Genomic DNA, 22,711 nt, shown 5'->3' on the forward strand with positions numbered 1-22,711 from the left:
AGACAGGGGGCAGGATTGGAGACGCACAGGGGCAAATATGGAGACAGGGGCAGGATTGTAGTCACACAGGGGCAAATATGGAGACAGGGGGCAGGATTGGAGACACAGGGGTAAATATGGAGACAGGGGGCAGGATTGGAGACACGGGTAAATATGGAGACAGGGGGCAGGATTGGAGTCACACAGGGGCAAATATGGAGACAGGGGGCAGGATTGGAGTCACACAGGGGCAAATATGGAGACAGGGGGCAGGATTGGAGACACAGGGGCAAATATGGAGACAGGGGGCAGGATTGGAGTCACACAGGGGCAAATATGGAGACGGGGCAGGATTGGAGACATACAGGGGCAAATATGGAGACAGCGGGCAGGATTGTAGTCACACAGGGGCAAATATGGAGACAGGGGGCAGGATTGGAGACACGGGCAAATATGGAGACAGGGGGCAGGATTGGAGTCACACAGGGGCAAATATGGAGACAGCGGGCAGGATTGTAGTCACACAGGGGCAAATATGGAGACGAGGCAGGAATGGAGACACAGGGGCAAATATGGAGACAGGGGGCAGGATTGGAGTCACACAGGGGCAAATATGGAGACGGGGCAGGATTGGAGACACACGGGGCAAATATGGAGACAGCGGGCAGGATTGTAGTCACACAGGGACAAATGTGGAGACAGGGGGCAGGATTGGAGTCACACAGGGGCAAATGTGGAGACGGGGCAGGATTGAAGTCACACATGGGCAAATGTGGAGACAGGGGGCAGGATTGGAGACACACAGGGGCAAATATGGAGACAGGGGGCAGGATTGGAGACACACAGGGGCAAATATGGAGACAGCGGGCAGGATTGTAGTCACATAGGGGCAAATATGGAGACGGGGCAGGATTGGAGACACAGGGGCAAATATGGAGACAGGGGGCAAGATTGGAGTCACACAGGGGCAAATATGGAGACGGGGCAGGATTGGAGACACACAGGGGCAAATATGGAGACAGCGGGCAAGATTGTAGTCACACAGGGGCAAATGTGGAGATGGGGGCAGGATTGGAGTCACATAGGGGCTAATGTGGAGACGGGGCAGGATTGAAGTCACACAGGGGCAAATGTGGAGACAGGGGGCAGGATTGGAGTCACACAGGGGCAAATATGGAGACAGGGGGCAGGATTGGAGTCACACAGGGGCAAATGTGGAGACAGGGGGCAGGATTGAAGTCACACAGGGGCAAATGTGGAGACAGGGGGCAGGATTGGAGTCACACAGGGGCAAATGTGGAGACAGGGGGCAGGATTGGAGTCACACAGGGGCAAATGAGGAGACAGGGGGCAGGATTGGAGACACACAGGGGCAAATATGGAGACAGGGCGCAGGATTGGAGATACACAGGGGCAAATATGGAGACAGGGGGCAGGATTAGAGACACACAGGGCCAAATATGTAGACACGGGGGCAAAATGCAAGACATGGGGGTAGAATGCAAGACATGGAGGCAGAATGCAGACATGGGGCAAAATGCAAGACATGGGGGCAGAATGCAGACATGGGGACAGAATGCAAGACATGGGGGCAGAATTCAGACATGGGGGCAGACATGGGGACAGAATGCAAGACATGGGGGCAGAATGCAAGACATGGCAGAATGCAGACATGGGTGCAGAATGCACACATGATGGGGGCAGAATGCAGACATGGGGGCAGAATGCAAGACATGGGGGCAGGCAGAATATGACAGTGAGACACAGGAGGGGGCTGAATGTGACAGTGAGACATGGGGCAGAAAGGACATGGGGCAGAATGTGAGACATGAGGGCAGAATGCAGAACGTGAGGGCAGAATGCAAGATATGGGCGCAGAATGCAGACATGGCGGCAGAATGTGACAGTAAGACACAGGGCGGGCAGAATGGGACATTGAGACACAGGAGGAAGCAGAATGTGAGACATGGGGGCAGAATGTGACAGTGAGACACAGGAGGGGGCAGAATGTGAGACATGGGGCAGAATGTTACAGTGAGACACAGGAGGGGGCAGAATGTGACAGTGAGACACAGAAGGGGGCAGAATGCCCATGGGGGCAGAATGTGAGACACGGGGTCAGAATGGACATGGGGCATAATGTGACAGTAAGACACAAGAGGGGGCAGAATGTGACAGTGAGACACAGGAGGGGGCAGAATGTGACAGTGAAACACAGGAGGGGACAGAATGTGAGGCACGGGGGCAGAATGTGACAGAGAGACACAGGAGGGGGCAGAATGTGACAGTGAGACACAGGAGGGGACAGAATGTGAGGCACGGGGGCAGAATGTGACAGAGAGGCACAGGAGGGGGCAGAATGTGACAGTGAGACACAGAAGGGGGCAGAATGTGAGACACAGGGTACAGGATGGGAGACACATGGTGCAGGATCATGGGGCAGGATGGATACGATGTAGACAGATGGGGCAGGATCTGGAGATCATGTTGGGGCAGAATGGATACTCATGAGGGCAGGATGAGAGAAAATATGGCTGGAGCCAGGATGGGGGATATTATTACCATAGGGGCTAATTAAGGGATATTATTACTGCAGTGAAGTATTTATTTTATTTTTTTGAGGATACTGTTTTAAATGGGGGGAGGTTCAGTTACTGTGCAGAGCGACACTATGTCGCCTTTTTTCTTCTTCATCTGGTGTAGTGTAGAAGTTGGGAAAAAAATTAAGTAATGTGTTCTGCAAGTGGAGCTCTAGATAACTGTGTTATTTCCTCCAGAGACAAGCCCTGGCTGGAAGACGTGATGGCGATCTGTGCTGGATGAAAGATGAAAAGCAAAGATGAAGGACTTCACCTAGAGACATCACTGGTGAGTTTGTGTTACCTGTACAATGACACTATACACTATATACAGAGTGCCTTTGTACAATGTCACCAGTGATCACTGTATTACCTGTACACTGACACTATATACAGAGTTCCTATGTATAATGTCACTGGTGATCACTGTATTACCTGTACACACACTACATACTAAGTACAGATCTCCTGTGTATAATGGCACTTATGGTGATATTAATATGTTTTTTTATTAATGATCAGTATTGTAGTATTCAGTCACCATGTGCTGGTAATATGTGGTCTGGTCATGGTGCGGTGGTATTTGTCCCTTGTATGTGCTATTATTCTGTCACTGGTGGTAATATGTGGCCTGGACATGGTATGGCTGTATTTGTTCCCTGTATGTGGTATTATTGGTCACCATGTGGTGGTAATATGGTGTCTGGGCATGGTGTGGTGGTATTTGTCCCTTTGGATGTGATATTATTGGTCATTTTAAAAATTGAAAAATAAATAAAAAAATATACCTAAATTGTATTGGATATTTTAGCAAATGTTTAATAGGTTAGAGTAGAATAGGGCTCAGCCAAAAGAGTCTACCTAGTGGTGGCAGATTTAAAAAATCTTTTGGTCATAACAAGAGCTGCTGGCTATGTGTGTGATCTGGATATGGGAACTGTTAATGTGTGATTGGTGAGAAGTGGAATTTTTCTAAGAAAGAGCGGTGGGGCTGTGGACAGTTTGAGGGGTGGAGGGCGGGGCTGGGGTGGAGCCTGGGTGGAGTCTCAAGGGGGCCCAAAAAATTTTGCCAGTATGGGGCCCCAAAATTCCTAGTGGCAGCCCTGTTCCAAGTGTCTGCACATTGCACTTTATTTATTATTAGCACTCCATAATCAGATTCTATTATGCAGGTGCTTTTAGATCGCATACAGACATCTTTGGATGCATTTTTAATAGTTCTTTTGGATACTATTCACTCATTCTCAGGTCCAGTGTTTTGCTGTTTTTTTGTTCTGTTTGGTCAGTATACATCTCCAAAAAATCATTTCTTTTTAATATATTTTCAATTCATGTTTCAATAAAAATTTATTTTTACACAATACTATGTTTTGCAGGACTTTTCTCCGCTCTGCATAGGTTGCAGGGTCTTGACCAGTTAAGTCTGGACGTTGGGTCTTGAACGGTGAAATCTGGATGTCGGTTCTTGTCCAACAAAGTCTGGAGTTCGGTGCTTGACCAACAGCGTCTTGCCTGCTCTGGTACCCAGTCACTCGCAGGTGACTCTACTCCGGGGATGACCACAAGTGTCTCATGCGTCTGTACTTCTCACGTCTTGGAGCAAACTGCATCACAGCTGTCACCTGACCTGGTGGCACCTTTGGTGCTCCTTGACCTCTTTTTCAACTTTTGCAATGCTTGGTACAAAAACAAAAACCTAAGATTTTGCACAATTTGTGACTTTTTGGCACTCTGGTTTTGCTAAAAACTGGCATAAACTGCTGTGATGACACTGGTGGTGTCACTGGCGCTGCCTAGAGGGCGCTATCAGGGGGTCACGTGAATGATCGCCGGGAGTGCAGGGACAAGGCACGCTGTGCACAAGGACCTGAGACTAAGCAGTGAGCAGCGCACAGGACCTGGCACTGAGCAGTAACATGACCAGAGGGCGGAGCCACCCCGCGTGAGTGCAGGGAAACCAACTGAATGCAAGGCAAAAACAGTAAACGAGGTCAAGGAAAGCCGAAAGTCAAAAGCCAGACGAGAGCGTAGTACCAAGGGATAAGACAAAGAGTAAACGGAGACAAACCAAGGGATCAGATAACCAGGAGAGACCGGGCAGTACAAAGCAGGATGTCGAGGCGAGAGTCAGGGGACAAACCGGGTCATACACAGCAAGGCACACAAGCACAGAGGCTCAACAATTACAGAAGTAACCTGGGTCAGCAACCACTAGCCGAGTATATGGAAGTATCACCGACACCAGACCCAGGAACTGCCAACATTAAATAGCCGCCCCAGAACCAAACAGAGGCGGATTAAAGTTAACCCTGACTTGACCAGGAAGAAAGCGGAACCATCCTGTCCAGGGTCATGACAACTGCTTGATTAATGTGTTTTTTTGTTACTATTTTTGGCTTTGGCAGTTTTTACAAGTGGGTTTTTAAAGGCTTTTTTTTATTGAAAACATATTTTTAGAAACACATTTGACGTATTTTTTTTCATTTTCGTATAAGTCTGTAGGCAGTGACCTCGCTTGTTAATAAATGATTACCGTAGATGATACAATATTCTGCAAATTGTGAATCAAGTGTAAGATCACTGCTCATCAGCATTCCTTCACAGCGGCCTACCGGAGGTTTCTCCAGTTCCCCTGTCGGCCAGTCCAAGCCTGCAAATACCCATAGCTACTAGTCCGATCCCAGCTATCACTGCTCGGAGGCCTGCCCGAATGCCACGGCAGCTGCTTCATTCTCCATAGTATAGGACATAAGAGTCTATTTTCTACGTCTTACCTGGACGTAAGGCTTGTGTGACAACCAGTCACCGGTCTTCCTCAGAGAAGTGGTAGATAGGCTTCTGATTCCCGGATGTGACGCCGGCATCATCTTGAGTGGGGGAAGACTGATATGTTTTTGGAATGAATTCCAAAAATTCACCGACTGAGAAGTAAGATAGGACCAGAATGAATCGCACACAGGTAGGAATACAAAAGGAAAACATCCATTTTTGAGCACATACAACGTTTTGATTGCATTTTATTGATTTGTTTTTCAAGGGAAAGTGCAGCAACACTGTAACTACAATTATGGATTTTTTTTATTTTATTTCTTTTTGGCTTTTAACCCCTTAAAATTGAATCTTTCCGTAGGATCAACCCTCCTAAGTCGTCTATAACTGGGCATTCAAGTCAAAGGAAACTGAATAAAATGGTACCTTTATATCTGCGATCCAATGCCGTATTCCAGAGAAATCCACATTTTCTTAATATGTAAAGTTTGTAAACGAGCTGTTAAGATCTATGGGCGGGACATAGATCTCCCTGAGAATCTGCCTCCAGAGCTTATTATAAATGAAAGGTGGTGTTACTCGTGTGTGACATGTAATGACTGACTGTCTGCTTTCCTGATCTACATTTCTCACATTGGTAACGTCCCTGTGCATTTACAATAAGCTCTGGAGGCAGATTCTTAGGGAGATCTAGGTTATAGCTATTGGGTTAATATATGGTTTACATTTTTTATTTTGATCGGACCTTTATGGACAGAATTATTTTTATTTTTATTTACATTAGAACTTGGAAAATGTGGGTGAACAAAACTTTTATCATTTTCATTTTTTTAAAACAATTTTTCCAACGTTTTTATTAGTGCCAATGTAGAATTTGAACCTGCGATTGTTTTCTTGCTTGTACTGTTTTGAGGTATACTTTAATATTACAATATTATATTGCTATTGGATATTTGATGTCCATTTAATGACATGTCTTCACCTCTCCCCAAAGACTTCTCCTGACGAAGAAGTGCGAAACGCGCGTTGGGTTGAGAGAGACACATGGCCTATAGTCATCTTATTTCTTACATATAGCTTTCTATTCTTCTCACTTGGTTGGATACTAACAAGATTACATTATACCATGCTATGTCAACACCTTCCGTGAGTTATTTTATTTAAGGTATTTAGCTTATATATTAGGCTACTTTCACACATCAGGTTTTCGGCGTCAGGCGCGATCCGGCAAATGTTTTGTAAAACCTGATGTGCCGGATCCGGTTTTCTGCCGGATCCGTCTTGTTCTTGACAGACAAAACCGGATCCGTCTCATCCGGTTCATCCGTTTTTCTATCCGTTTTTCGACGGATTACGCCGGATCCGGTTTTTAAAATTGACCCTTGTGGCCTTCCGAACGGGATTGGCTACTGGAAAACTATATATAGAGTGTTCCTACAGCCCTTCTTTGACAGGTTGTCGAGGAGAAAGTGCAGGTTGGAGAGAAGAGCAAGTTACTGGCGAAGATGGATGTTGTGATTGGAAATATTTTGAAGAATTTGGCGGATTTTATAGCGGAGGCGAATCGTTTGAGGGTGATCCTGCGTCCTCCAGATCCACTCAGGGCCCGCATCTCTTTATTGAACTCCTTCTTGAAACGATCCCTCACAGACCGCCACCGCTTCACAATTCTCTCCCCTGAAACAAGAAAGGACAAAGTGGTTAGTATACAACATCAGTGTTTCCCAAACTCCAGTCCTCATGGTCCCCAGGGGTCATGTTTTCAGGATTTCCAAAGTAAATAGAAATCCTGAACACATGATCCGTGGGGACCACGAGGACTGGAGTTCGGGAAACACTGGTTTAAATCAAGCAACCGGTACTGTATATACTTACGCTCTTTAATCTGGGCCCGAGCTTCGAGGTCCTCCCAGCGGTCCACAAGGAGCGAACAGATTTCCTCCCAGGGTCGTCGGGTAACGATAAGGTCAGCGTGGCGGCGGTCAGCCATATTCCAGAGCGGCTCCCTTTCTCTGACGAGATCGATGAGGCGGTCCACATCACTCCCTCCATCCTCACCGTCAGAGTCGGGAGCACGCTGTGAAGGCTGTTAAAGAAAAAGACAAAAATAACATAATTAGCCTCCACAAAAGAAATGAAATAAAAAGTGCAAAAAAAAAAAAAAAAAAATATTTATACTTACACGCTGGTGACCGCCGCGTTGCTGTCGCCGACGACCCCGGGAGGCACTGTGAGGACCTCTTGGCCGAGCACCAGATTGGGAAGACTAGAGAAGAAAACAAAAAATGTTATGTCTTTGGATGTAGGCATTTGTTTGCTGTGTGTAGTCTGCAGAACATTGTTTTCTATGTGTTGTGTGTAGTGTGATGTTGTGTTTCTGCGTTTGATGAAAAAAACTTACCAATTGTGAGCCCACTCCAAGCGTCTGTCCACCCCTTCCTTCTTCTTCTGGGAGCTCCTCTTCATCTTGTGATTCCTGTTTTGAAATAAAAGGCAATGAATAGACATATATTACAGAGATGATGGATTTTGGAAATAAAAACTTACCGTCAAACGCTGACGATACGAGGGAGGGCTCCCAGAAGATGTGCTGTCTTCCTCATGGCCAGACTCCATGGCTGTGGGTGGTGTTTCTGCTGCTGCCATTGCTGCTGCTGCTGCATCTATTGGGCGGCTGTTGAATAAAGAGAAACAAAGGGCCAATGAATATCTTGATATTCCATAGCCCTAGTTTGGAGGAATGGGGGATTTGATAATTACCGTCTCTCATCTGCTGCTGGACTCCCCTCCCGTTGTTCAGCATGCTGCTCCATTTGGGGTGGTGCTGATGGTGCTGCTGCAGATGTCTGCTGCCTTCTCCTGCTCCTGGTTCTTGGCTTGGGTGTCATGTTGGGTGTGGCTGAGGGTCCCACTGTCTTGCTTTTATATATGTCTTGTGGGCAGAGCTACTGAGCATGCTCAGACCAAAAAAAACGGATCCGGCCGCCGGATCCGGCTGTCGCCGGATCAGGCGCATTGCGGCGCTCATAGGCTTTCATTGTATGAAAAAGCCGGACACGCCGGATCCGGCGTGTCCGGCTTTTTCGCCGGAGACAAAAAACGTTACAGTAGCCGTTTTTTCCAGACGCCGGATCGCGTCACATTGCCGGATCCGGCGAAAATCGGATGAAACGCATGGCCATCCGGCTCGATCCGGCTCTAATGCAAGTCAATGGGGGGGAAACCGGATCCGGCATTGCATTTCGCCGGATGCGGTTTTTGTCAAAAGCGCCGGATCGCGCCTGACGGCGAAAACCTGATGTGTGAAAGAGGCCTTAGAAGATATAGTACACCTTATACCTTCTGGCTGTAACAATTACCTTATTTTTATGAGTAAGGGTCCCGTCACACACAGCGATCTCGCTAGCGAGATTGCTGATTTTGAGACACATCAGCAATCTCGCCAGCGAGATCGCTGTGTGTGACGGGGATCAGCGACCGGCCCCCCTGCCGGTTATCGCTGATCGTGCTCGAGCGACCTGGGCCTTTTTTCGATCGCTGGTCTCCCGCTGCCCAGCGCAAATCGCTGCGTGTGGCAGCGAGAGACCAGCGATCAGCGACGCTGGACGCTGGTTTCTAATGTAAACGTCGGGTATCCAGGAGCAGCACGACTCCTGGATACCCGTTGTTTACCTTGGAAACCGGCGTACACGCTGGTTTCCAAGGTAAACGTCGGGTATCCAGGAGTCGCGCGGCTCTTAGATACCCGATGTTTACATTAGAAACCAGCGTCGCTGGTCCTGATCGCTGGGGCTGTCTAACGATGTCCCAGCGATCCCATCATGTCGGATCGTTGGTGGGATCGCTGGGACATCGTTTAGTGTAATGGGGGATTTACCCTGTTATTTTAACAATTTATTTTAGGCGACTAAAAGATTTATGTCTTTATAGGGGACATTGTTTCATTGCACTTTCAGAGACTACAAACATGGGGGGTGCGGGAGAAGAAGAACCCACTCATGACATACAGCCCCGGCTCACCTTCGCCTGCTCGGGGCTGGGGAGCAGTTCCTTGGGCAGCGGTGCACTGTGTATGACCATTCTGTCCTTTATTGTCGGGTGCAGCATCCCCTAGTGGTCAAAAAAAGACGAACTTGATTCACATGTAAGGTCGCAACATTTTGTACAAATACGTGTAACATATTGTGACTTTTTTAGGATGTTAAACTTTCCAAAATGCCTTGATATTCCCCCTCCTAACCCAACCCTCCTCATGTCCCTATTAGGGCTGTAAAGTGGCAACGTAGATCTCTTATAACCAATCCCTAAAAAAAATTATTAATTATTAATAAAGAGCTGAAAAACTTTTGTATTATGATGGGTCGCAAGGTTGAATTTCAGAAGAGGTGAAGACACATGGTGTCCCAACAATCCCAGAGCTGCAGATCGGACCAGTGCATTCAGCTGGGATTACTGGGCTAGGAAGGGGTTACCTATGACTCTTTGACCCATGTGCAAATTTTGCATCACACAGATGCGATTTCAGAAATGGACAATCATCGTGGACCCATTAAACCCTTTCCGTCTCTATGATGCAGATGACATCTGTCTTGGATAATATCCGGGTATGTCGAGCGATCTGCTGTTTAACTCCTGAAATGCTGTTGTCAAGCACGACAATGGCATTTATGTTGTATTCAGGGGCCCGCTGCCAGCCCGAGTCGCCATGTCAGCGGGGGGCTCCTCTGAAGGTCCTCATCGCCTCCATCTTGGTGCTCCTGTGCAGCCCAGTATTGTGCAAGCAATGAAATGATTGTGTCCATAAATAATAATAATCTTTATTTTTATATAGAGCAGCGCTTTACAGTTTGCACACATTATCATCACTGTCCCCGATGGGGCTCACAATCGAAATTCCCTATCAGTATGTTTTTGGAATGTGGGAGGAAACCGGAGTACCCGGAGTAAACCCACGCAAACACGGGGAGAACATACAAACTCCTTGTAGAAGTTGTTCTTGGTGGGATCCCTCCCCCGCAACATGATCCCGGGCCGCCAAGTGTTCTATGGGGACTAAGAAAGTGTTAGAGAAATAAAATGGTTTTACAAATATTTAAAACAAATAACTAATAAGGGTGTGTGCACACACGCTGCGGATCCGCAGCAGTTTTTGCTGTGGTGTACAGTACCATTATTCCCTATGGGAATAAAAAACCGCAGTGCAGATGGTGCGAATTTTTCAGCGCGGTTTTCCTGCGGTTTTGAAACCGCAGAAATAATTGACATGTCAATTCTTTCTGCAGATTCCGCAGCGGTTTCCTATCTCCACCATTGTGGAGATGGTGAAATTGCAGGGCCAAACCGCAGGATAATCCGCAGATAAACTGCAGGTCTTTTGACCTGCGGATTTACCTGCGGATTTTACAAAATCCGCGCAGCCAAATCCGCACCCCATTCCGCAGCGTGTGCACGTAGCCTAATAATTATAATTATTATTAAAAATCAGGATATATAAATTACTATTGCGCTCAGAGACTGTAATTGTATGGGGTTAACACCTAGAGGACTTTCATAGAAAAGAATGGCTCCAACCAGTATGCATCTTTACAATATGCCACCGAAAAGCACAAAGCCAGATAAGAATAGAATATGTCAGACTCACATCAAAAGAATAATACAATTAGAACACCAGCGTGCTGACTTTGAATAAAATAAGATAATTACCGGGGCGTGGCTTGGATCTCACACAGGGAGGACGTGCCTTACAGCAGCTCCCGCTTCCAGCCACAAAATTAGCCTATTTTGACCCGGACGAAAGCGGCAAAATCAATCTTAGAGCGTCCCGGGCTTGGAGAAGAAGGTGAGGGGCGGTGGAGAGAAGAGAGGGGCTGCTGCTCTCCGCCGGGACACCGGAGCGCAGAGCGGCCTCGTGGAGGGTGCTGCGGCGCCGGAGAGAGACGGGCGCCATCTTTACATCCCCCTGCGGATAAGGCCTGGAGACCGGATCACAGGAGGCCCTCGACAGAGGCGTGAGACCGCGGAATAAGGAGCGGTCTCTCCCGTTGGAGCAGAAGGCGGTGAGAGACGGCCGTGGCGCGGGGAGCCCCCGGTGAGCTGTCTGTGGGGCCTGCGGGGGATACTACTGCTACTGGCAGTGGAAGGGAGCGTTGGCTCTGTGTCCGAGGGGCCGGGTTGTTGACGGCCCCCTGTCTCGCTGAGAAGATTACCTGGGACTGGGTCGCTCTTGAACCGGGGGATATCGCTCTCCCCTCATAGGAGTGCTGCTGTCTGCAGAGCTGTGAGCCACCGGTGAGGAGGACATTGTGTCATTTCTGAAGCGCCGCGGGTGGGAGTTGGCGTTACCCTGTCCCTACCGGCTCCAGCAGATCCCCACGGATGTTTCCATATATTAACCCCTCACCCTCCAAGCTGCATGGGGTTATTTACATATAGAAAAATGCACTACTAGACTTTTCTTGACGCACGAGTGGTAAATTAAGGGCACGCTTCAATCAAGCAAAATGGTCAAAACTAACAAAGAGCGTGCAAAACCGTTGGCTGCAGAGGCGTATCGAAGCAAACAGGGTGAAACGGATAAATTTTTGAAAAATAAATCTGCATCGATTAGGCCTAATGCTAAAAGGCTCCCTACAGAGGTTGTGGAAGAGGAGCATGTCGAGGACTCAGACTCCAGTGATGATGCTTCAGGCAGCGATGTTACTCAATCGGACTCTGGGAAACTTTCTAGATCGGTTTTTAAAAAATTATTAGCACAAGCTATAAAACCGTTAGTTAATGAGATATCTGGTATGAGAGCGGATTTGCTACATATTGGTAATAGAGTGGAGTCCTTGGAGTCATCTCAGTCCTCTATCATTAGCCACTCCAATGCCATGAGAGAGCATCTGGACTATCACAGAACACAGCTTAACAACTCTTTTCTGGCCCTGGAGAACCAGGAAAATCGGAGCTGCAGGAAGAATATACGGATAAAAGGCTTGCCTGAAAGTGTTTCTACAGAAATATTAGAAAAATCTACGAAGGAGATCTTCGCCCTCTTAATCCCATAAGAAAAATGCGACCGAATTGTAATAGAAAGGGTGCATAGATCACTTAGACCAAAGCCGAAGCCAACGGAACCCCCGAGGGATGTGATTTGCGGCTTATTGAGCTATTTGGATACCAATGCTATTTTGTCTGCCTCAAGAGACATTAAATATCTTTCTTATGAGGGATCTGCTATTCATCTTTATCAGGACGTTGCGCCGTCGACCCTTGCAAAAAGAAGAGTTCTAAGGCCCCTCCTGGAGGTGTTACGCTCACGTAAAATTTTATATAAATGGCAGTTTCCGTTTGGTATATCTATACATGGAGACGGCAGGCAAATAATGGTTCGGACCCCTGAAGATTTAGCCAAAATATGGGATACTTTTGACATTGCCCCTATAGATATTCCTTCCTGGCTACCTCTGGACATGGATTATCGCACGCCTCCCCCTGTCCACGCTTATACTGGAGGGCAGGGTGACTGGGTCACAGGAAAGAAACGCTCGACTCGTAAAAGAGGGAAATCTGGAATGGAGAAGGAGATACCCCCCTGAGCTTTCTTGTGTTTCTTTCGGCTGCATTTTACCACTACTGGAGCCGGACTCCTTGGTCCACTCGGACATGTTCTAACTCACTTTAGCTTGCCAAGTTTAACACTTGCTTATGTGTTGTTGATATCATTCAATTGCCGTACAAGTTAACATGTGCCACTCGTGTGTCGGAAATGTTATTTCCTGTTCTGTTATGGGAGGTATGTTTGACCCCCTACCTCTGCTACAGACAGGTAGTTGGTTTTTGTTATATTTCTCTTGTTTTATCTTAGTAATTTTTAGGTTTTTTGTTCTTTTTTTCATTTCTTCGTATTTTTTTAATTTCGGTGGTTTGATGACAGAGGCATCTTTATTATTACTTCCCTTACCAAACTATGGGTGATAAGGTGAACTTCGCCACTATGACAGTGGCCTCGTATAATGTAAAGGGCTTACGATCCCCGAGTAAGAGAAGCCAAGTAATGAATCTTTTGCATTCAAAGAAGTCTAGTATAGTTTTCCTGCAGGAGACACATTTTAAAAAAGGGAGAGTCCCAGATATGTCTAGATCTCGCTACCCGACCTGGTATCACAGTGCGGGTGGTTCGGCGTCCAGTGGAGTGAGCATTGCTATAAAAAAAAATGTCCCCTTTATTTTGAGTGATTGTTTATCAGATTCAGAAGGCAGGTACATTATAATTAAGGGTTTTTTGGCCAACACTAAGATTACCCTGTGTAATTTATATGCCCCAAATAAGAATCAGATAGGTTGGCTGTGCAAAACAATGAACACTATAGAACTTTTTACTGAGGGTCTGTTGCTGGTGGGAGGGGATTTTAATGTATCTTTGAACCCAGCCTTAGATACTTCGTCGGGCAGGTCGGCTCTTTCTCAAAGGGCACTGAGAAAATTACACCTTTCATTACAAAAATTACATCTGATAGACCCTTGGAGAACACTTTTTCCTTCGGGCAGAGATTATACTTTTTATTCCCATCCGAATAATAGCTATCATAGAATTGATTACCTATTGATACAAACAGCTAATCTCCCATTAGTTAAAAAGGCAAATATAGATATCATCTCTATCTCAGACCACGCTCCCATTTTTCTTGACATAGAGATAAAAACTCTACCACGGCCGGCTGGGTCATGGTCACTAAATGAGACTTTGCTGGACTCTGATTCCCACATTGCAAAACTGACAAACACTCTCGACTTCTTTTTTCAAACTAATTTACACTCAAGCCCGCCCTTGCCTATGGTATGGGAGTCACATAAAGCAGTAATGAGAGGGGAATTTATAGCCCTAGGCTCCTATTTGAAAAAAGAAAGAACAAAAAAGGTTGTGTCTATTCTACATCAAATTAGTTCCTTCGAGAGACTACATAAGAGATCCCAAGTAAATAAAATATTATCTGAACTGACAGATCTGAGAACTTCACTAAAAAACCTTTTAAATATTCAATCAGCGAAAATCTACATGAGAAGTAAGCAGAAGTTCTATCTTCATGGCAATAAAAGTAGTAAACTCATGACATCCCTACTTAAGAAACAAAAAGAAAAGACGTTTATTAGACAACTCAGAACTTTAGATGGCTCTTCAATTTTCGAGACCGCAGATATTGCCAAGGAGTTTAGAACCTTTTATGAAAATTTATACAATTTAAATATTCCGGATAGCATGCAGGAGCCAGCCACAGCCTTAGCAAAAATAAAATGAATTCCTGACCCCACTAAATCTCCCTAAAATAACTCTTGAGGGCCAGTCCTTGCTGACTGCCCCAGTTACCCCCAAAGAAATTTTAGACACTCTTTCTACTATTCCGAACGGAAAGGCTCCGGGTCCAGATGGTCTCCCCATTATCTATTATAAAAAGTTTATAAAACCATTGTTACCTCACCTAGTGTCTTTGTTTAATTCCTATTTAGAAGGCCAGCTCCCCCCTAAACAATCCTTAGAGGCATACATCACATTCCTCCCGAAGGAGGGTAAAGACCCCAATTTGTGCGCTAGCTACAGACCAATATCACTGCTTAATGCAGACATTAAAATGTGGGCTAAAATATTAGCGGGCAGATTAAGTAATTTCTTACCTAAGCTAATTCATGCGGATCAAGCAGGCTTTGTGAGAGGCAGGGAAGGGAAGGATAACTCTACTAAAGTCATTCAGTCTACAATGTTTGCTAAGACTCGGGATGTTCCCTTGATACTTCTGTCGACGGATGCCGAGAAGGCTTTCGACAGAGTGAGCTGGAGGTTCATGGAACAAGTAATGATCAGGTTTGGCTTTCCCCCTCAATATATAACAGCAGTTCTCTCGCTTTATTCTCAACCGACGGCCAGGGTCAGAATCAACGGCACCCTGTCAAATAGTTTTGGGATTAATAATGGGACTAGACAAGGTTGTCCCTTGTCGCCATCTTTGTTCATTTTAGTTATAGAAACTTTGATACAAAGCATCAGACAAGATCAACGCATAGAGGGGTTGTCGGTGGGTCGGAGGTCATTTAAAACTCTAGCTTTCGCAGACGATCTGCTTTTCCTTATCTCCAACCCATCCCAAGCATTCCCAATTATCCTTCAGGCCTTTCACCAATTTGGTCTCCTTTCTAATTTTAAAATTAATTTAACAAAATCTGAAGTGTTAAGCGTTGTTCTTCCCCACTCTCAGATCTCCACTATTCGCACGCAGATTCCATTCTCTTGGGCTACTAATTCTATTAGATATTTGGGAATAACGATAACTAGAGATCCTGCCAACTTATTTCAAAATAATTACACTCCTTTAATTCAAAAGGTCAAAAGCTTGATGCAAAAATACAGCCTTCCCACTTTATCCTGGATGGGTCGTATTAATGTGTTTAAGGCATATATAATGCCTATTATAATGTACACCATGAACATGGTTCCGATTCGGATTCCCCTGACCTTTTTTGGAACGTTAAAATCCCTTATTGGAAAATTTATTTGGAAATCAAAAAGGGCTAGGTTGCCATATAAGTTTCTTTCTCGCCCTATCTCTTCTGGAGGATTGGGGGTCCAGGTCCCTCTTTTATATTATAAGGCTATTCATCTCAGCAGATGGTTAAAGGTGGTGTCCTGTGCTGGGAGTGAGGAGGGAGATAGTGTTGACTGGGCTCTATTGGACCTGAGGGGTTTACCGTATCTTTGGACTAAAGCTAAACCGCCAGCCTCTCTTAGATTGGATGAAGTAACTACAACTACATTGCGTATTAAAAGATTGGTGATGGGAGAGCTACCAGAAGACACCTTCCCCTCGACATTGACACCGATCGGCTCAATACCCTATCTGTTGGAATTAGATTTTCAAGATCCATACAATTTATGGTCCAACCTCCCTAGAGAAACGTTAAATGGTTTTTATGGTAATAGAATCTTGCGGGAGGGGTTTTAGCCACCGGGTGCGTTGACTCAACCAACCAATTTTCTCCAAAAACAACACATCAGACGTACACTTTTACAGTTTGGACGGAGATTCCCGTCTAAATCTAATTGGTCCTGGTTAGATATTATGATTAAACTTCCACCCCCACGGCTAAAAATTCTATCCCGCATTTACTCACATCTCACCTCTCCGAATGCACATTTTAAACCCTCGTTTATATACTCTTGGGAAATGGAACTCAATACCACGTTTACAGAGGACCACATTTCTAAAATGTTGTCAAATGCTCGGGGTTTTTCCACATGTGTACTCCTGCAGGAGAATTCTTATAAAATATTAACTAGGTGGCATTTAACTCCAGCTAAATGATTCCAGTTGGGCCTCACGGATAATGACGATTGTTGGCGATGCCTCAATTCTAGAGGACACCATTCACATATATTCTGGGACTGCCCTAGACTGAGGGTTTTTTGGGATGGAGTGGAATTAGTTCTCAAAAAATTAAGCCTAATAAAGGCTAATCTTAGAGCCACGGAGGCTCTTCTTTCATGTCCATCGAAGGACATTTTACCAAAAAAACATGGTCTTCTCCCACTGATGTTGAGTGCGGCGAGACAGTTAATAGTTGCCCATTGGAAAGATGTAGCTCCTCCCACGTTGGGAGAATGGTATGCTAAAATAAATCAGATCTCTCATTTAGAGGAGCTGTCTAGCTGGGAAATTTATAATCATAGATCTTATGTGTTGACTTGGAATAGGTATTTAGAAGACAATCCTCCTTAAGGGTATTTTAGAGTATCACAAGTTTACCTGGATCTGACGGTTTCTGCACTGGGGTTCCTAGCCTCACTGCTCCAATTTGATAGCCCTAGTATAATGTGCTATGTTATTTTCTGAAGTGCACCCATTCAATGTTTGTGCTCATGCCGTCAACCACATTATGTTAATGTTAATGTTGTTGATACTGTGTATGATTATGTACCCCTTTTTCCCCTTCCCTTTCTTTTTCCCTTTTCTCCCCTACCTACTTTTTTCTTATTTTTTCCTTCCTCTTCGCCCTAAACCAACCCTTAATTAATATTTCGCCAAATGTATCTGAGAACTGGTGTTGTGTTTAATGGTGATGTTTAAAATTCGAAAATAAAGAATTTACAAAAAAAAGATAATTACCTCATATGTTAAATATGAGACGATCCACGGCGTCCCAAAAAGAGGGATAGGGAGAAAGGAGGCGGTAATTGACGGCGTTAGTATTCCACGGTCACTTGGGTGATGAGCACCAATAGTCCAAATGCTTATCCATAAGTCCCGGGTGAGTGTGGTCCGCGGTTACATCTATGACGGTACTGCTCTGGCCGGTAGCAGCCACCGTTCCAATCTCCAGACAAAAAAGAGAGGGTGTCCTTCGTGCTCAACAGTCGCGCATGTGCTCGTCAGCGCAGGACCTGCGTGACGTCACAGACAAGTGGTACACCGGGCTGCAGCCGCTACAGACCGCAGAGAGGGCCAAAAAACTGTCCAACGCGTTTCAGAGACTCCTGTCTCCTTCCTCAGGGAATGGTCCTCCTTGGGGGTTATATATATAAACACAATTGTAGTTTTGCACAAATTGATCAAATTCTTCAATAAAACCCGAAAAACTCGATCTCGCTATTCAGACCCTTTGGAATAAGGGTATCTAGCATAAAAATCCGGCGGGATTCAGCACAGGACATTCATTTTATATGATCACCCTTGCGTGCCTACATGTGCCCAAGTTCCACACCCCTAACCACCATATTAGACACCGATCCAGCATGGTGACTGACAAAATGGCTGGACAGAGGACGTCCCATGAACTTCTTTTTGATATTCCGGATATGTTCATTTATCCTGGTTTTTAATGGGCGTTTTGTACGCCCTACATATATTTTTTGGCAGGGGCACTTTAGTGTGTAGATAGCACTCTCTGTAGTACATGTAATAAAATCCTCAATTGTAAATTCTTTATTACCCTCAGTAGAGGTATTAGTCTGTCGGCACACACAGCGATTTCTGCACGGAAAAAATCTTTTAAATTCTCCGTAAAAAGTACAGAGGATTTTTTTGCACGAATAACTGGTACAGTAGGAGCAATAATCCTCCCAAATTTAATCAATTTGTGCAAAACTACAAATGTATGTATATATATATATATATATCCCCCAAGGAGGACCATTCCCTGAGGAAGGAGACAGGAGTCTCCGAAACGCGTTGGACAGTTTTTTGGCCCTCTCTGCGGTCTGTAGCGGCTGCAGCCCGGTGTACCACGTGTCTGTGACGTCACGCAGGTCCTGCGCTGACGAGCACATGCGCGACTGTTGAGCACGAAGGACACCCTCTCTTTTTTGTCCGGAGATTGGAACGGTGGCTGCTACCGGCCAGAGCAGTACCGTCATAGATGTAACCGCGGACCACACTCACCCGGGACTTATGGATAAGCATTTGGACTATTGCTGCTCATCACCCAAGTGACCGTGGAATACTAACGCCGTCAATTACCGCCTCCTTTCTCCCTATCTCTCTTTTTGGGACACCGTGGATCGTCTCATACTTAACATATGAGGTAATTATCTTATTTTATTCAAAGTCAGCACGCTGGTGTTGTCAAGGTGAAAATATATTTTCTTATATAACTTTTATACTTTTATACTGTGAAACAATAAGTTTTTCCTAATTGCTTGCTAATGCAAATGTAACTGTATTAAAGATGGCTGCCAGTGTTCACTTTCACTTAAATTCAGTGTCTAAAGAGTTAAGTTAAGTTTCATTTCTCCTAAAAAAGATAACTTAGGAATGTGAAGAAGAAGTAACCATCGGGAGACGTTTTGACGAATCAGAGAGAGACTGGACACTAGATGTATACTGCATAAACCCCGCCTAATGCACGCCTTCCCCTAACACTCAATATAGTATTGTGTATTTGTAAATAAAGCCAGTTGTTGTACTGCTCCTGACAGGTGTGGATGCGGGACATTAGCTAAGACTGAATCAGCTGCGTGTCTGAGTCATTCTTAATTGGTACCAGATGTTTTGCGCTCGCACAATGATTTGGAATGACTGGTGAATGAGGATTTATTGTCGTTTACGACCCCGACAATTTGGCGCCCAACGTGGGGCGTGGACAGTGATCCGAGGCTCCTCTGGACCCATGCCTGGATGTCTGTGGATGATACCTGTAGTGCTGACCTCGAGGACTGATCACCCTCCAAAACACGGTAAGTGAGATCATATACACTGTATGTGTCACACTTGCTAGTGTCTCAGCCGTTATTGGTTTGTCTGTGGTCTCCTTGGGTCTGAGGGGTGACCGGTCGAGTGGTGAGACTGAGTGCGATCCTGTGCCACGCTCTGAACCAGCAACTGAGAGACGTCGCATTCTGCGCGTCCTCGTGTACACCACACCTCCTCCACCGGTCATTGTACTCCATTCAACCACCCTACCCGTGACTATTGTCTAGTAGTGAAGTGGAGTGATAAATTGAGCTAGTTGCAGATTGTGGGGCAACTTAGAGGAAGGGATAGGAGACGCAGCCTCTGTGATATTGTACCAGCTAGGTAATTAAGACGTCCCGAGAAGGGACCACCTGTATTTCTGTGGAGGGCTCTCACTAGGAGACCGCCTCCCGACTGTTGGAATATCGTGGCAGGATAATCTGTTAATCACTGCTGTTCAAGGTTAGGGAAAGGAAATATTGAGCGCGAGGCTCTTTTCCTAGTACGTCGAACGTGAGGCTCCGTACTGTGGAACATCAGTGTTGATATCGCTACCAGTGGTTTTTCTGCAGAGAACCATAGTATTCTGTAAGAGTCATGCTGCGTATCTTAAAGCAGAAGAAGTCTGTGCCCCACAAGTTAGATGAGGATGCTGTGGAGGTCAAGGCAATAGTAGCGTCACGGGAAGGCAAGAAGGCAGTCAAGAATGTTGAGAGATTGTATAAGCATGTAGGATTGCCCTCGTCAGGGAGATTACAGCCGGCTATGTGGCATAATCTCATAGAGAACAAACGAGGCATGTTGAAAGATAAAGGATTGTTAGAACAAGCACAAGCTCATCTGCGAGTTGCGCGAGGCTTGAAGAATGAAGGATGGAAAGAGATTGATGGGGAAGGAGGATCAGACAATGCGGAACCTGTGTTTGGTTATAAAATGCCTTTGAACTGTGATCTTATAGATTGTAAAATGGCCGCCGTGCCACTGATGATGAAAATGCAGTCCCAACCACCGCCCTATAATGGCGACAAGACGAGCTCTCCAGAAGCGTGGGTGTGTCCTGTTTGTGGCGTGCAGAATCCAACCTGGGTGGAAACCTGCCGTGTGTGTGGGGCGGGCCGTCCTTGGGGTTCCGCCCAGACCATGGACGGAAGTGGGGCATGCCACGCCTCCACCGGCAGCCATCTTGGTGCACCCGGAATTCCTCCCCAGCCACTATGTCCGCTGGTAACACTTTCCGGCGAGTACTATCAGGGACCACCACTTCCTGAGAAACCTCCGGCACCGACCGATGCTGTTCCCACCTCTAATGTTCCTGTTTCTGTTCTGGCCTCTGGGCCTAGTCTCCCGGTGCAACCCACTGTGATATTTGTAAATACACCTGGTCAAGGTCCCTTCACTCTTGATGCCCTGACCGGCAGTACGGCTTTCCGGTCCGTAATGCGTATGAGGCGCCAAGCTATCGGAGATGATGAGGGATCAGAAGATTCTGACAATCAGGTTGCTACAATTCCCCCTGCCCCGCCACTGCTATTAGGTCCGTTCGAATCCCCCCGGCCCGGAAGGAGCCCACTACCTACCCCTCTCAACAAATCCTCTAGGTTGCCCCATGACCCTGAAATCTGGTTCCCCTGTCATTCACGCTATTACATCACACCTCAGGGCTCCCAGGTTCTTTTCTCAGTGGGGTATGGGGACATAGTTACCCACCAGGTAGGAGCCATAGTGAACCCAGCTAACTCTACCCTGTCGCATAGAGGTGGTTTGGCCCAACAGATAGCTAAAAAGGGAGGCCCAGCCATAACCCAAGAGTGTCAGGCCTACCTTACCAATTATGGCCCCTTGCATCCAGGAGACGCTATGTCCACCCAGGGAGGGAATTTGCCCTGTGATATAGTGTTACACACTGCAGGCCCTATATATGATTACAGGACACCCGAGCATTGCCGTACAATATTGCAGACCGCCTTACAGACAGTGCTTATCTTTGCAGGACGGCTAGGGAGAGATACACTTCCTCGTAGAACTTTGGCTATACCATTGATATCTTCAGGACTCTTTGGATACCCACTGGGCCCCTGTATGAAGGAACACGTTGAAGTCATCAAGAATTGTCTCCAATCAACCCCAGATCTCGATTTACAAGAAGTTAGGATCGTCTGTTACCATGAATCCGGATTAGAGGGCATCATGCCCTTGGTAGCTGAATACATGATACCACTGATGCACACAGGTATAAAGCCCCTGGATGAGGTAATACCCACAGCACCCCCAACTGCCCCGAAGGATGAGGCAGTGACACATGACGAAGAAGAAGAAGGGCTGAAGCTGAAATACAAACCCTTCACTCCGGTACAAATTGATGCTATTGTTAACAAGTTACCTGACCCGGACAAATTTCCCATGCAGTATGTAAGGAAACTGGAACAGACTAGGAGCATCTACGGGGCTACCTGGTCTGATCTATCAGGCATCACCTCAATCAAAGCCTCCGAATATTTTCTCCCCACCATCATGAAGGAATTGGACCCCACTAAAGCAGGACCTCTCAACAAGTTCAAGTCTGGAAAGGAGTTTATCGCTCAACTCACAAAGTGGGCCCAGGATCGTCTCTGTGACGAAGCAGGATCAATACAGGATATACAACAAGAATCTGGTGAAGCTGTGGAAAAATACGCTGCCAGACTAACTATGCAGTTTGAAGACTTGGGTTATTCAACTCATGTGAAGACGCAGGCAGCCTTGTTGGTCCGTGCTTTTATTGATGGTCTGGAAGATCCACTGAAGGATAAGGTCATGAAGCTTCGTCCCGAATTACCTGATGGTCCCCTAAAACAGGCCCTCACTGTTGTGAAGAGTTATCAGAAAATGCTTCAAAGGGAAGAAAAAGAAGCAGAAAAGGAAGCAGAGAAGGAAGCACAGAAGGACAAAGGCAAGAAGAAACCAGCCATGTATATGGCAGAAGCCTCAGAAGTACCTGTTATGGTGTATCAGGCTCAGGATCGGTATGGATCACCACGCTTGAGGCCGAGATGGTCCCAGGGCCAAAACTACAGGGACAGACCAGTTTGTGATGACCAAGGGAGACCTCTGTGTTGGGAGTGTGCCAGCCCTGGTCATATGAGAAGAAGTTGTCCTCGCAGGGGGCACCCTCAGAGACCTCTTCCTCCTCCACACTCATGAAGT

At 46.2% G+C, this 22,711-nt stretch overlaps 1 protein-coding gene across 7 annotated transcripts in view; it reads right to left on the reverse strand.

Moving 5' to 3' along the window:
* The window catches only part of LOC141083857 (protein FAM228B-like), a 282,247-nt gene that overhangs the window by 240,044 nt on the left and 19,492 nt on the right, over positions 1-22,711 (reverse strand). For all 7 annotated transcript variants that reach the window (XM_073568333.1, XM_073568328.1, XM_073568329.1 and 4 more), the window contains exons 2-3: positions 9,348-9,437; positions 5,333-5,479 (exon numbers count right to left, since the gene is read on the reverse strand). In XM_073568333.1, coding sequence (XP_073424434.1) covers positions 5,333-5,479; positions 9,348-9,434 — 234 coding nt within the window. In that variant the 5' untranslated portion in view covers positions 9,435-9,437. The remainder of the gene's footprint in view (positions 1-5,332; positions 5,480-9,347; positions 9,438-22,711) is intronic.

This window comes from Dendrobates tinctorius, unplaced genomic scaffold (assembly GCF_039654945.1).
Source record: "Dendrobates tinctorius isolate UK_male_01 unplaced genomic scaffold, ASM3965494v1 ptg000021l, whole genome shotgun sequence".
In the NCBI taxonomy this organism is placed as follows: domain Eukaryota; kingdom Metazoa; phylum Chordata; class Amphibia; order Anura; family Dendrobatidae; genus Dendrobates; species Dendrobates tinctorius.